Source organism: Arachis duranensis, chromosome 8, assembly GCF_000817695.3.
Source record: "Arachis duranensis cultivar V14167 chromosome 8, aradu.V14167.gnm2.J7QH, whole genome shotgun sequence".
NCBI classification, from domain to species: domain Eukaryota; kingdom Viridiplantae; phylum Streptophyta; class Magnoliopsida; order Fabales; family Fabaceae; genus Arachis; species Arachis duranensis.
In genome coordinates, this window is record NC_029779.3 from 24,025,769 (window position 1) to 24,037,460 (window position 11,692).

The window sequence follows — 11,692 nt, forward strand, 5'->3', positions numbered from 1 at the left end:
AATTAATTATATGATTTATGCGTAACACGAATTATACATTAGGGGTTTAATAACATAAATAAATGTCACTTAATTAGTATTTTATTGTTTGTGTGATTAGAATATAAATTATTTTTATTAAAGTTTTATTTTTTTTAGATTGTATAATAGTATCATATTTAAACACAAACATAATAATTTTTATATTTAAGTAGAATCTATTAATATAGACTAAAGAAATAATAAGATTATTTTACTCTCTATAAATATAGAATAAAAGAGTCTTATACATTATACTATAAATTTTTATACAATAAATTTGGAAAACTCTAAATTAATATTTGTGATAACTAAACATTATTAATATAATTACAAAATTAATTTTAGATTAAATATTGATTAAATTAAATTTTGCAATGCAGGTGTTTACTATTAGGCCGATAAATAAAAATTGTTGCAGGCCCAAATCAAAATATATATATTCAGCCTTGTTGAATGTTTCCTATATTATGTGGCTGAAGCAATTTGTGATAAATTGGACCAGAACTCAAACATTACCATAAGCCCAATTGTTTTGGCTGAATCAAAATATTGTTGGGCCAGATTAAATGTTGTTGCTACCAAGCCCAATTTTAATTTTGATGAATGTTTCTCATGCTTGATCCGAAACCAAGCAAAGACGAAAGCAAAAATTGCTTCCAACGGATCCAAAGCATTTTACCATGTGATGAATTTCAAATTCATTCAATTATCATTTATTGCATGGAAACAATGAGAAAGAAAAAAGGACATCTGATTTGATTGCAGCATCTAATGCTACACACTATTCAACAAGTGGAGAATAATTTCAATTAATTTCATTCTCTTTCCTAATTCAATGATATTCAAATTTCTTTCTTCTCTCTCATCACTTTCCTTCTCTTCTTCGGTCCTTACACAGCAAACCGTGGAAGCTACTTTGAACTACCGAAAAGAAGGAAAGGCAAAGACCATCAAGCTGATGGCAAGAAAACATAAAAAACATAAAGTATGTTGTGGCTAAGATTCTTATCACTTGTGAAAATATTTTGTGATGAGATCTTGGCTTCTTCATACCAAAAATGGTAGAAGAAGATTTCGGCCAGCAAGGTGAAGATCCTTGGAGGCATGGCTTGTCTTTGATTCTGCTCAACCACCACAGAAGGTAGCTAGGGTGGCTACGTGATGGAAGAGGCAGAGATTGGAGCAGATGAAGCCGTCATCATCATGAAGTATCAAGGACCAGAATTTCATCTTGGAGAGCAAGCCAAGGATGGAGCGCTTGGATTGATGAAGAGTGATGACCAAGGAAGAACTAGAGGTATTTGCATGTTGGGTTTTGCATGAGTTACCTCTTCTCTCTCTTTGGCCGAACCGGTTATGTGTGAAGGAAAAGAAGTTAAGCTTGGTTTTTGTTTCAACTGTGAAGGCTTCTCCTCTCTATAAAAGGGGTGAACAATGACGGTTTGATTCAAAGAGTTAGAAGTAAGAAGTGAGAGTGCAAGGCACAGAAGTCTCATAGCTACCTAAGCTTATAGATTTTTTTCTCCTTCAATATTTTCTGTTTTGTAATTTTCTGTTTAATTTTGTCATGTCTTGAGTCTCATGAAAAAAGGTAAACTGTGAGGTTTGTATGAAAAAGCCATAGAGTAGAAAAAGGCAGAGAGTACAAAATTAAAAGAAAAAGCCATAGATGTCCTTAGAGTTTCTTTGTTCATCTATGTTATGTTTTATGATTCTGTGAGAATCCCCTTGTAAGTTGGGTTAGCACTTTACAGTTTGTAATCAGGATGATTATAGTGAAATTCCATCATTATTGTGATGAAGACTGGATGTAGGCTGCACTGCACTTAGCAGCTGAACCAGGATATATTTGGGTGTAATTTTCTCTCTCTTCTACTCCATTTCTGTTTCTACTGCACAGGAGCTAAAAGCAAAAATATCTGATGTCAAGTGACGAGACAAAAATAAAAATCTCGTGGTTTGGGACGAGACAAAAATCAAAAGTCTCCTCAAAGAAAAGGAAACTAAAATTCAACCCCCTTTTTCTTAACCACTGGAACCATTATTTATATACAAAAAAAATTTAAATTAAAAATAATAGCTATTAGTATTAATAAATATATATTAATAAATTTTATAATGGAATAATATTTGGTCCGGGGCGTAGCGAGAGTTTTACCCTAGTATATATATAAATGCAATGCAAAGCTTCATTGTTATTGTAAACTATCATTAGTTGAAGTTCTTTTTATCAATTCTTTCATAAACAATGAAGCTGGGAATTAGTGCTCCCTTTGGTTTTTTCAACCTTATAAGATAAAGATTTTTCTAAGTTCTTGTTAGGAATCATACCTAGGGTTCTTCTTGCGCCTAGGCGCTGTATTCATCCACTGTTGCCGATCACTTGGCCACTGTGCCTATGGATTGGCGTGGTCGATGCATCTTATGGTTCGATTGGCTTCGTGAACGTCACACGTCAGGATGACTCAGGCCAACCCAGCTCCAACGCTAACGCCAACGCCAACGCGGCTGCGGCCGCGGCAAGGCCGGGTAGACTTGGATTCGTGCGTTCCAACTCCGTAATAATATGGAGACCGTGATATCTCCACTATTTTTTATGTAGTTGGATTTTTTGGTGTGCATTCTTTTCTTAAGTCTTTGCCGTCTTTCTTTTTTTTTTAGACTTTTTTTTTAGACTTTTTTTTTTCTTGGGTGTGCTTTCATTCAGGTTTCAGTTGGCCATGATGTTTGCAGCAGGTTAGAATGACAAAAAGAATTGCTTTAGTTTTTTTACGAAAGTTACAAGAACAATCAAACAGAAAAACGAATAATAAAACCTCAAGGGACTAAAAAGGTGCGGGACAGTTCCGTTGAATTTTTTTTTTTCAAACTCACTTTTAGGACATTAAAATTTTTACATGCCGAAAATGATCTTATCACCATTTTTATCATAATATTCATCACTATGTTTGTATTTTTTAAGATCGAACGAAGATTTTGTTGTACGAGAATTTTATTTGATAAAATTTTTCGAAAAATTAAATACCTCATTTTATATTTAATAAATCAAAAAGATAATATACTTGTATTTACAATTTTTAAAAATTAAGGTGTTTTTGAATTCTTCTACTTGTATTTAATTTCTTTAGTATTTTTGGCTTCTAAAATAAAAGAAGTTCATACATAGTGTGTAATGTGTATAGAATTTGTGAAGATTAGGATGAAAAATAAAAAATATATAAAGACTCCAACAAATGAAAGGATGTGCAGAAAAATAAATAAAATTTAGTGTTAATAATTAATAAGAATAATTTTAGATATTTATTATATAAAATTATATTAATTTTTTTAATTTTAATGAGTACAAATCTAACTTTAAAATATCAAAGCGACCACATTTTGCAATTGAAAATTTATTGATGATTTCTAGTCATTTTTTTCTTACAAGTGATGTTAATTAATTTATTTTATGCTCCCCTTGTAATATATTTGGTTCGTGTAATGTTATTGGTCTACTAGAATAGAGTAATGTTTTATTTTTATTAGTCTTGTTAAATGATAATAGTGCTTTATGAAACTTATTATTAAATAACATATAATAAGTATTTAGGCATATTTACATAAAAAATCATAATTTTCTTAGTTTTTAATCTTTCAATTTTTGTACGAGTGTGTCCCATATTTTTTATTTTTAAAAGATATTTTATCAAATATAATTGTAGTAAAAGTAATTTTTATTTTGTTTTTACCAAATATCTGAAGCGCAGGTGCCGTAACTTTTAAAAGACAGCTTTCAACAACTACTTTAAAAAATTTTTTTTATCAAACCAAATTTAAGTTCTATGGGTTTTTCTCTTTTAAAGGTTTTTCGATGATAAATATTCTGATATTTAATTGTTTAATTTTTTCCATTATATTTAATACTTTAAATATTTTTAGAATTGTCTATTTAATTGTATAAATTATAAAAAAATTATTTTAATTGCCTATTTAATTGCACAAATATTGATAATTCAAACCTTGTTTTCTTTGTGTCCTCTATCTCTATCCTGTGCAAGAATTATAATTATAGATCATATAATTAAACAGATATGGTTTTATTTATCAAAGCTAGCTCGTTGTTTGAAAATGCATGAGATAGACAACTCTTCAATCTTAATCATAACATAAGATATCATATCATGCATTACTCTTACTAAGACAAGTGTCCCTTATTTGAAAATGCATGCTGGAAGAATTCAAGAGATACACGGCACAGGATTTGATAGCTCTGGTTGTCCACTCCTATCACTGTCACACTGTTGATACTATTTGCAGTTAAGTTTTGGAGGAACTAATATGATTAATCAGTAAATACACTAAATAATGTTATCTATCACGAGTCAATACAAGACAAAAGCAGAAGCCAACAAAACACACTCTGATCTTAAGCTTGTTGCTATTATTAGAGTTGATGTTGATAGCAGGAAGCACAGGAAGAAGATTGATGACCATAAAACACTAAAGCTAGTACTAAAGAAACACCAATCCATCATCATTCATCACAAAGAAGGAAGCCATGTCTAGCACTACAGCTGGTCAAGTCATCAAGTGCAGAGGTACTACTACTTAGCCATGTTATGTTTCCTTCTCTTTTTTTCTTCAATGCATTGATGAAATGATTATTGCATTCATAGCTGCGGTTGCATGGGAAGAAGGGAAGCCACTGGCCGTAGAAGAAGTAGAGGTAGCACCACCAGAGGCTGGTGAAGTTCGCTTGAAGATCCTCTACACTAGTCTTTGTCATTCTGATCTCTACTTCTGGAAGAGCAAGGTATGCTTTACTCTCTTCTTCACTTCATCATTAATATTCAAGATAACTTGTTTTATTCTTATTCAGGGGGGTAGGAATTTGTTGTTTCCTCGCATACTCGGTCATGAAGCTGCAGGGTTAGTCACTTAGCCTATTATTATCTTTCTTTCTTTCTTTCTTTCTTTGCAGAATCATATGTTCTTGCTTGTTTGATTGAATGAGGTTGTTTAATTTTGAATAATCAGGATTGTGGAGAGCATAGGGGAGGGTGTGACAAATCTGAAGCCAGGAGATCATGTGCTACCTGTGTTCACCGGAGAGTGTGGCGAATGCCGAAGCTGCAAGTCTGAAGAGAGCAACCTCTGTGAAGTCCTCAGGCTCAACACTGATACTGGTGTCATGCTAAGTGATGGAAAATCAAGATTCTCCAAAGATGGAAAACCCATTTACCACTTCCTTGGAACTTCCACATTCAGTGAATACACTGTCTCACATGCTAAGTGTGTTATAAAGATCAACCCTGCTGCCCCACTTGACAAAGTTTGTGTTCTCAGTTGTGGAATCTGCACAGGTACTACTAACCACAATTACTACTTAATTAGTAACCAACTTTGATCCTTGCACAAAGTCTTATCCCACTGGCTAGGATCGGCTATGTAAATATATAGAGTTAGTAAACAACCTAGATAATTGTACCTTTTTTAATGTTAGATTTGTTGATGTCTGTAGGACTTGGTGCAACCTTAAATGTGGCAAAACCAAAGCCCGGTTCTACTGTTGCTGTCTTTGGATTGGGAGCAGTTGGTCTTGCTGTATGTTTCTTTACTAATCCATTATACTTAGCATTGTATTTGAGTGATTTGATAGCTTTTTTCTTTTCCTTGTTGATTGATGTTCATGTTTAGGCTGCTGAAGGGGCAAGGCTTGCTAGTGCATCAAGAATCATTGGAGTTGATATACTTTCCAGCAGACAGGAACAGGGTAGGTTCCATAATTGCTCACAATTTTTAACATTCATTGTAACATATGCAGTTAAATTAAATTCCTCATTGAACTTTTGCCTTGTTAAAAATTTCTTGGCAGCCAAAAGTTTTGGAATCACTGACTTTGTGAACCCAAAAGATCATGACAAACCTGTGCAACAGGTTAGTTTTGCTCGAAAATATATCCACCGACAGTATATGAAAATTAAATTCTTCTGGTATTTTAAATAGACTATGAATTTTGATTGGTGAATAGGTAATTGTTGAAATGACCGATGGAGGAGTTGATCGCGCTCTAGAATGCACTGGACACGTAGAAGCCGCGATTGCAGCATTTGAATCTGTTCATGATGTATGTAATTGTTGATGGTAACTTATTAAGCAAGTAATAAGTAAGTAATGTTGCAACTTAATTGTTTCTTGATTCAGGGTTGGGGTGTTGCTGTGCTTGTTGGGCTGCCAAGCAGTGAAGATGAATTCAAAACAAAATCCATCAACTTATTGTATGAGAGGACTGTTAAGGGTACCTTCTATGGAAACTACAAACCACTCTCTGATATTCCCTCTGTTGTGGAGAAGTACATGAACAAAGTAAGGCTAACCTTACATCTAAAATATTCATATCTATGAACTTTAAATGTTTTATAAAGTCCACTTTTTCTAATATGTATTGCAAATTTGACACTGGTGATGCTACAGGAGCTAGAATTGGAGAAATTCATCACTCACTCAATCCCATTCTCTGAGATCAATAAATCATTTGATTTAATGCTGAAAGGAGAGTCAATTAGGTGCCTCATCTGCATGGAAGGCTGAAACAAATTATATAATTAAGTGATTCTGAGAGTGAGAGGGGTCCCTTAATATATTTAAGCAGCAATAAAATTGTTAAAAAATAAGCAGTTGTGGCTTTTGTATCATATTTAAGCAGCATTATTTATGACCATGAGTGTTGACTGTTGAGCATATCTATTGTCCATGTCTTTGGTAGATTTTTTGCTCATTAGATTAATTATAAAACTATTCTCCTTTTATTAGTTTATTATTAATTGTTTATTTGGGGATATTCCTTTTTTTTTTGGGTCAAGTTGACAGTAATACAGTATCCAAACATACATTAAAATATAGTTCAATTTGGTTTCCAAATTCATGCACCTTTATATTTTATCTAACCAATCAATAAAACAGAAACAACTGATCCTAACTAATTACTACTGTACTGATATCTTAATAGTATAAGAAAATTTAGAGCGAGATGCCAAATGCTGAGAGCAGATGCAGTCCCCACTCCCCACATATTAAAAATGTTTGAATCACATGCACACACCCATGCTTTAATGCCTTTATCTTTTCTTTTCTATTCTCTATGGACCTAATAGATTGTCTTTTTCTTCATGGGGATCAAGCAACTGTTATTTGCCTTTTCATTTTACATGGACACTTCCATATAACTTTGCTTAATTTTTTCACACCAATAAGATTGCTTTTTTACTTTTGGAGTTTCATTTGAAATACATAAATCAATTGCTTGTGACATAAAATAAGGATATTTACTAGTTTGGTGATTTGTTGTTATCATGTGCATGTGGATTAGTATTTAGTATAATTCCAAATGCCTATATAAGTTCACAATTTTGCATAAACAATCTGAATGAAGTATGAACATTAAACTAATTAATTAAGATAGCATGCAATGCAACCCCAAAAATATATATATAACTAACATGATTTAATTTTGATATGCAATACAATAGTCCAGTTACATCTTATTTTTTTATGATTATTTATACGACCAACATAAAAAAAAAATTGTTTTATTGATTTAATGTTGTATAATTAAATATAGATGTAATTTTCTTTTTTATACCTAAACATTATATTCTTAAAAGTTTACAAGGAAATCTAACAAAAAGAAAGCAATTTGGTATATTATCATTCAAATTTTGTGCTGCACTTTTCCCTGGTCCACCAATTATATTTATATTCTTTCCAGAATCTTATCCTTTCCCTTATTTTAATATCATTTTACTCCGTTTCTATTAACATTTCATTTTGAGTTTTTGACAGTCACAATCTTTTTTATGAGTGGTGGAGTAATTACTAATTAGTAAGAGAGTAGGAGAGAGACTGAGAGAGTGTGATTTGATGGATAAGGATAAACACGTCACTGGCTTGTTCCTTCCGACAACTCTAACACATAAAAATCCATAACTGACACCTGTCTCTTCACCTAAATCCCCTTCTTTACCTATGGCCTTGTTTGGATCTTATATACTTACCATCACCACATTGAAATTTGTAATTTTCTTTTAAAAACTTTAATACTATTTGATAAAAAAAAAAAAACAGTCAACCACATAATATATAGTACTAAAAATCTAAAATATTGTCACCAGTTACCATTTACCACATGATAAAAATAATTAATGCCAATATAAGTAACAACACATATAAATTAAACATTTTTATTATGTTTATTCAAGCATATTTAAGTCTAAATTAATATAGTATTATAAGCTTCACAAAAAAGGTAAAAAAATGTTAATGCATAAAAGAAATTATATTTTTAAAAGAAATAAAGCCTCACAGCTCACAAGTTACAAGCTATACATTTTGATTCCCTACAAAATCTATTATTGGGTGAAAGCGAAAACAAAAAATGTAAAATATCTAGCCTTGTTGAATCTCATTTCATTTTAATCCTGTTTTAAACATCTAACTAATCTATGAAGACTCCATTTTTTGCATAAATTAAAATCAAAATCCATTTCTATCTAATAAAAGAAAACTAAAAGGAAAGTAAAAACCTCAAATCTGAAATCCCTGCTATTCCGGTTACCCATCCATCACTTTCTCTCTTTACACACACTCTCTCTCTATAACTTACCATCACCCCTTTGCTTTTCTCTCTCGAAATGTTCTGAAGTTTTTCTCTCTCTCCTTTCCATTCCGGCAAGGTTCGAAATTTCCGGCGCCGGTGGCCAGGATGAAGACGTTGATGTTGATGGTATGACTCTCTCTGTTAATATACAAATACAAATGCTAGATCTACTCATCCTACCTCACGTTCGATCCAAGACCTGGTTCCACAAGAGGAAAAAACCTACCTTTTCCCCCTAATTCATCCCTCTTAGATTCTCAATTCCACTTTCTATTATTGTAATATATGTGATTCTTTAATTGTACTTGCAAATTGTACAGTTCCTATATTGGATAATTGTTTCTTCGTTTTTTTGAGAAAAATTTCCACTTTCCTTTTCTCTTTTAAGTTTGTACAGTTAGGGTTCTAGCCTTCTAGGTCGTAGTAGATGGTCTGGATCCGGAAAAAATCTTATTGAAAAAATCGGGTTTTGGTTTAGGGTTTTTTCTGGGTTTGTGGCGAATTGAATTGGGTCGGTTTAAGAAAGTGGCGAAGATGAACTTGGGTGCTGCCAAGGAAGAATCGACACCAGAGGTTCATGTCCCAGCCGATATTGATTGGCAGAAGCTCGATAAATCCAAGTTCTTCTTCCTCGGCGCAGCACTTTTCTCTGGGGTTTCAGCAGCACTGTACCCCGTTGTGGTATTGAAAACGAGGCAGCAAGTTGCTCAGTCCCAAGTTCCTTGCATCAAGACTGCATTTTCAGTGATTAGCCATGAGGGTTTTCGAGCATTGTATAGAGGGTTTGGTACCTCTTTGATGGGAACAATCCCTGCTAGAGCCATGTACATGGCTGCTTTAGAGATCACTAAGAGTAATGTAGGCACTGCCACTGTTAGGTTTGGGATAGCTGAGCCGACTGCAGCCACGATCGCCAATGCAGTGGCCGGACTGAGTGCAGCCATGGCAGCTCAGCTTGTGTGGACCCCAGTCGACGTAGTGAGCCAGAGGCTAATGGTTCAAGGTGGTTCCAATGCAAGACAATATGCCAATGGGATTGATGCATTCAGGAAGATTCTCAGAACAGATGGTCCTAGAGGGTTGTACAGAGGTTTTGGGATATCAATTTTGACATATGCACCTTCAAATGCTGTTTGGTGGGCTTCATATTCTGTTGCACAGAGAATGGTTTGGGGTGGTGTTGGATACTACTTGTGCAGCAATAAGAAGGATGATGGTGAGACGACAAACGAACTGAGGCCGGATTCGAAGACAGTAATGGCAGTTCAGGGAGTCAGTGCAGCAATGGCTGGTGGCATGTCCGCATTAATCACCATGCCATTGGATACAATTAAGACAAGGCTGCAGGTCTTGGATGGTGATGAGAATGGCAATGGGCGTAGAGTACCAACGGTTGTTCAGACAGTGAGGAATTTAGTTAAGGAAGGTGGTTGGATGGCATGTTACAGAGGTTTGGGACCAAGATGGGCTTCAATGTCTTTGTCTGCAACAACAATGATCACTACTTATGAGTTCCTTAAACGACTTTCTACAAAGAATCAGGATGTTTTGACATGATGACCATGGAGATAGGATTATAACAACAACAACAACAACAAAAAGAAGAGAAAAGAAAACAAAGAAAAAGGAGGAAGAAGTTTTATCCTCTCGTAATTTCTTTTGTCTAAACTATGCCACTTGTTTTCTTTCAACCCTTTTCTTCACTTATGCAGCATGGCTGCTTGATCAATCCAAGCATTTTAGTTGTAGGGCATCTTATATATATATATATATTGAAAATAAAAAATTTTCTTCCAAGTTCTAACACAACTGCATTTTGATGTAATGTACATGCATCTGAAAATTTCACTCTGTTTGTTATAACTTCTGGGTTCCAATTGAATCTTGCCTACCATACAAACCTAGGGGTTCCAAAGCAGAATTATGAGTTTGGTGATAGCAGCATCTGATTAGTGATAGGAATCTTTTGTATTTTTCTAATGATTTTATCATTTTCAATGGATAGAAGAATGCAAGGTACTGGGAAGTGGGAACAACTATAAGGCATTTATTAATGGGTTTGGTTTGTAGTGGATAACTTTAATTAATGGTGGGGGCTACCAACATGTTGGGTGGGGGGTCCCGAGAGTAGTGTAAAACAAGTTACTCTACTAGTTATGTAGTATGGATGATGGATCTTATTGTTCGCATATGGAATCTTCAACAGATTAAAATGTAAATATTTTACAACTAGTTCTCATTTAAAAAGAAAAAAAAAAAGAAATTGAGCCTGGGTATCATCGTTATTTCCGTCAGCATGCGTGTTTACTTGACATTTCTAGGATTAATTTAAGACCCATATTAAAATTGAACATCTAGAATGAATTAATGCTCCAAGTCTCCAATTGTTCTCATTATGTTTTGTTTTTATCGTCTTCCTTTTTTATAGGATAAATTACAACCTGCGGTGATGGAATTTCATTTTTTTTAGAGAAATAGTAGGGTAAGGTAAACTGAGACCAACAATTTAGGAATATTGCGTTTCTTTTTCCTTTTATACCCCCCTTTTTCTTAGAGGTCCTATATTATCGTTCAAGTTCCAACATGCTACAGTTTAGGATTAGTGCACTAGACGCCGACACCATCCAAATCATTGACAAAACGTGCTACGTGCAGATATAAAGTGCTTACCGGATTCGTTTGTTTACGACTTTACTAAAGCATAAACTTGAGTCTAGGTCTAATTATCTCCAATGAATCTAGGTTGACACAATGGAAAGCCTTAGACTCGTAAACGATGGCTCCTCAGACATTCAAAAGAGACTCAAATTTAAGATGGTAGGATATCACCCCATTCATTTAGGGAAGTACCTTGTCAAAAGGCGCAGTCTTAACATAAGATCTAGCTGGTCAGAACATTATGGTTCGGTTCCAATGGCAATCGTATTGGAAAAAGACTCGGTCTTCCCTGGTCAACAATGCTTCAACTACAGGGAAATAAACCCAGGGTATCAAATGACTTGCAGGAACCGACACACCATAAATCCTACAGTAGTC

The 11,692-nt window shown here is 34.0% G+C and overlaps 2 protein-coding genes across 2 annotated transcripts; both read left to right on the plus strand.

The window, feature by feature from the left end:
• Nucleotides 1-4,394: 4,394 nt before the first annotated feature.
• On the plus strand, nucleotides 4,395-6,831 carry LOC107461402 (alcohol dehydrogenase 1). Its single transcript, XM_016079882.3, has 10 exons — nucleotides 4,395-4,598; nucleotides 4,677-4,813; nucleotides 4,880-4,929; nucleotides 5,038-5,363; nucleotides 5,522-5,604; nucleotides 5,698-5,773; nucleotides 5,876-5,937; nucleotides 6,032-6,127; nucleotides 6,205-6,366; nucleotides 6,475-6,831. The coding sequence occupies exons 1-10, from the start codon at nucleotides 4,559-4,561 to the stop codon at nucleotides 6,589-6,591; spliced, it is 1,149 nt and encodes a 382-aa protein (XP_015935368.1). The 5' UTR covers nucleotides 4,395-4,558; the 3' UTR covers nucleotides 6,592-6,831.
• Nucleotides 6,832-8,667: 1,836 nt separating this feature from the next.
• LOC107461451 (uncharacterized) lies at nucleotides 8,668-10,453 on the plus strand. Its single transcript, XM_016079942.3, has one exon. The coding sequence runs from the start codon at nucleotides 9,191-9,193 to the stop codon at nucleotides 10,211-10,213; it is 1,023 nt and encodes a 340-aa protein (XP_015935428.1). The 5' UTR covers nucleotides 8,668-9,190; the 3' UTR covers nucleotides 10,214-10,453.
• Nucleotides 10,454-11,692: the final 1,239 nt, after the last annotated feature.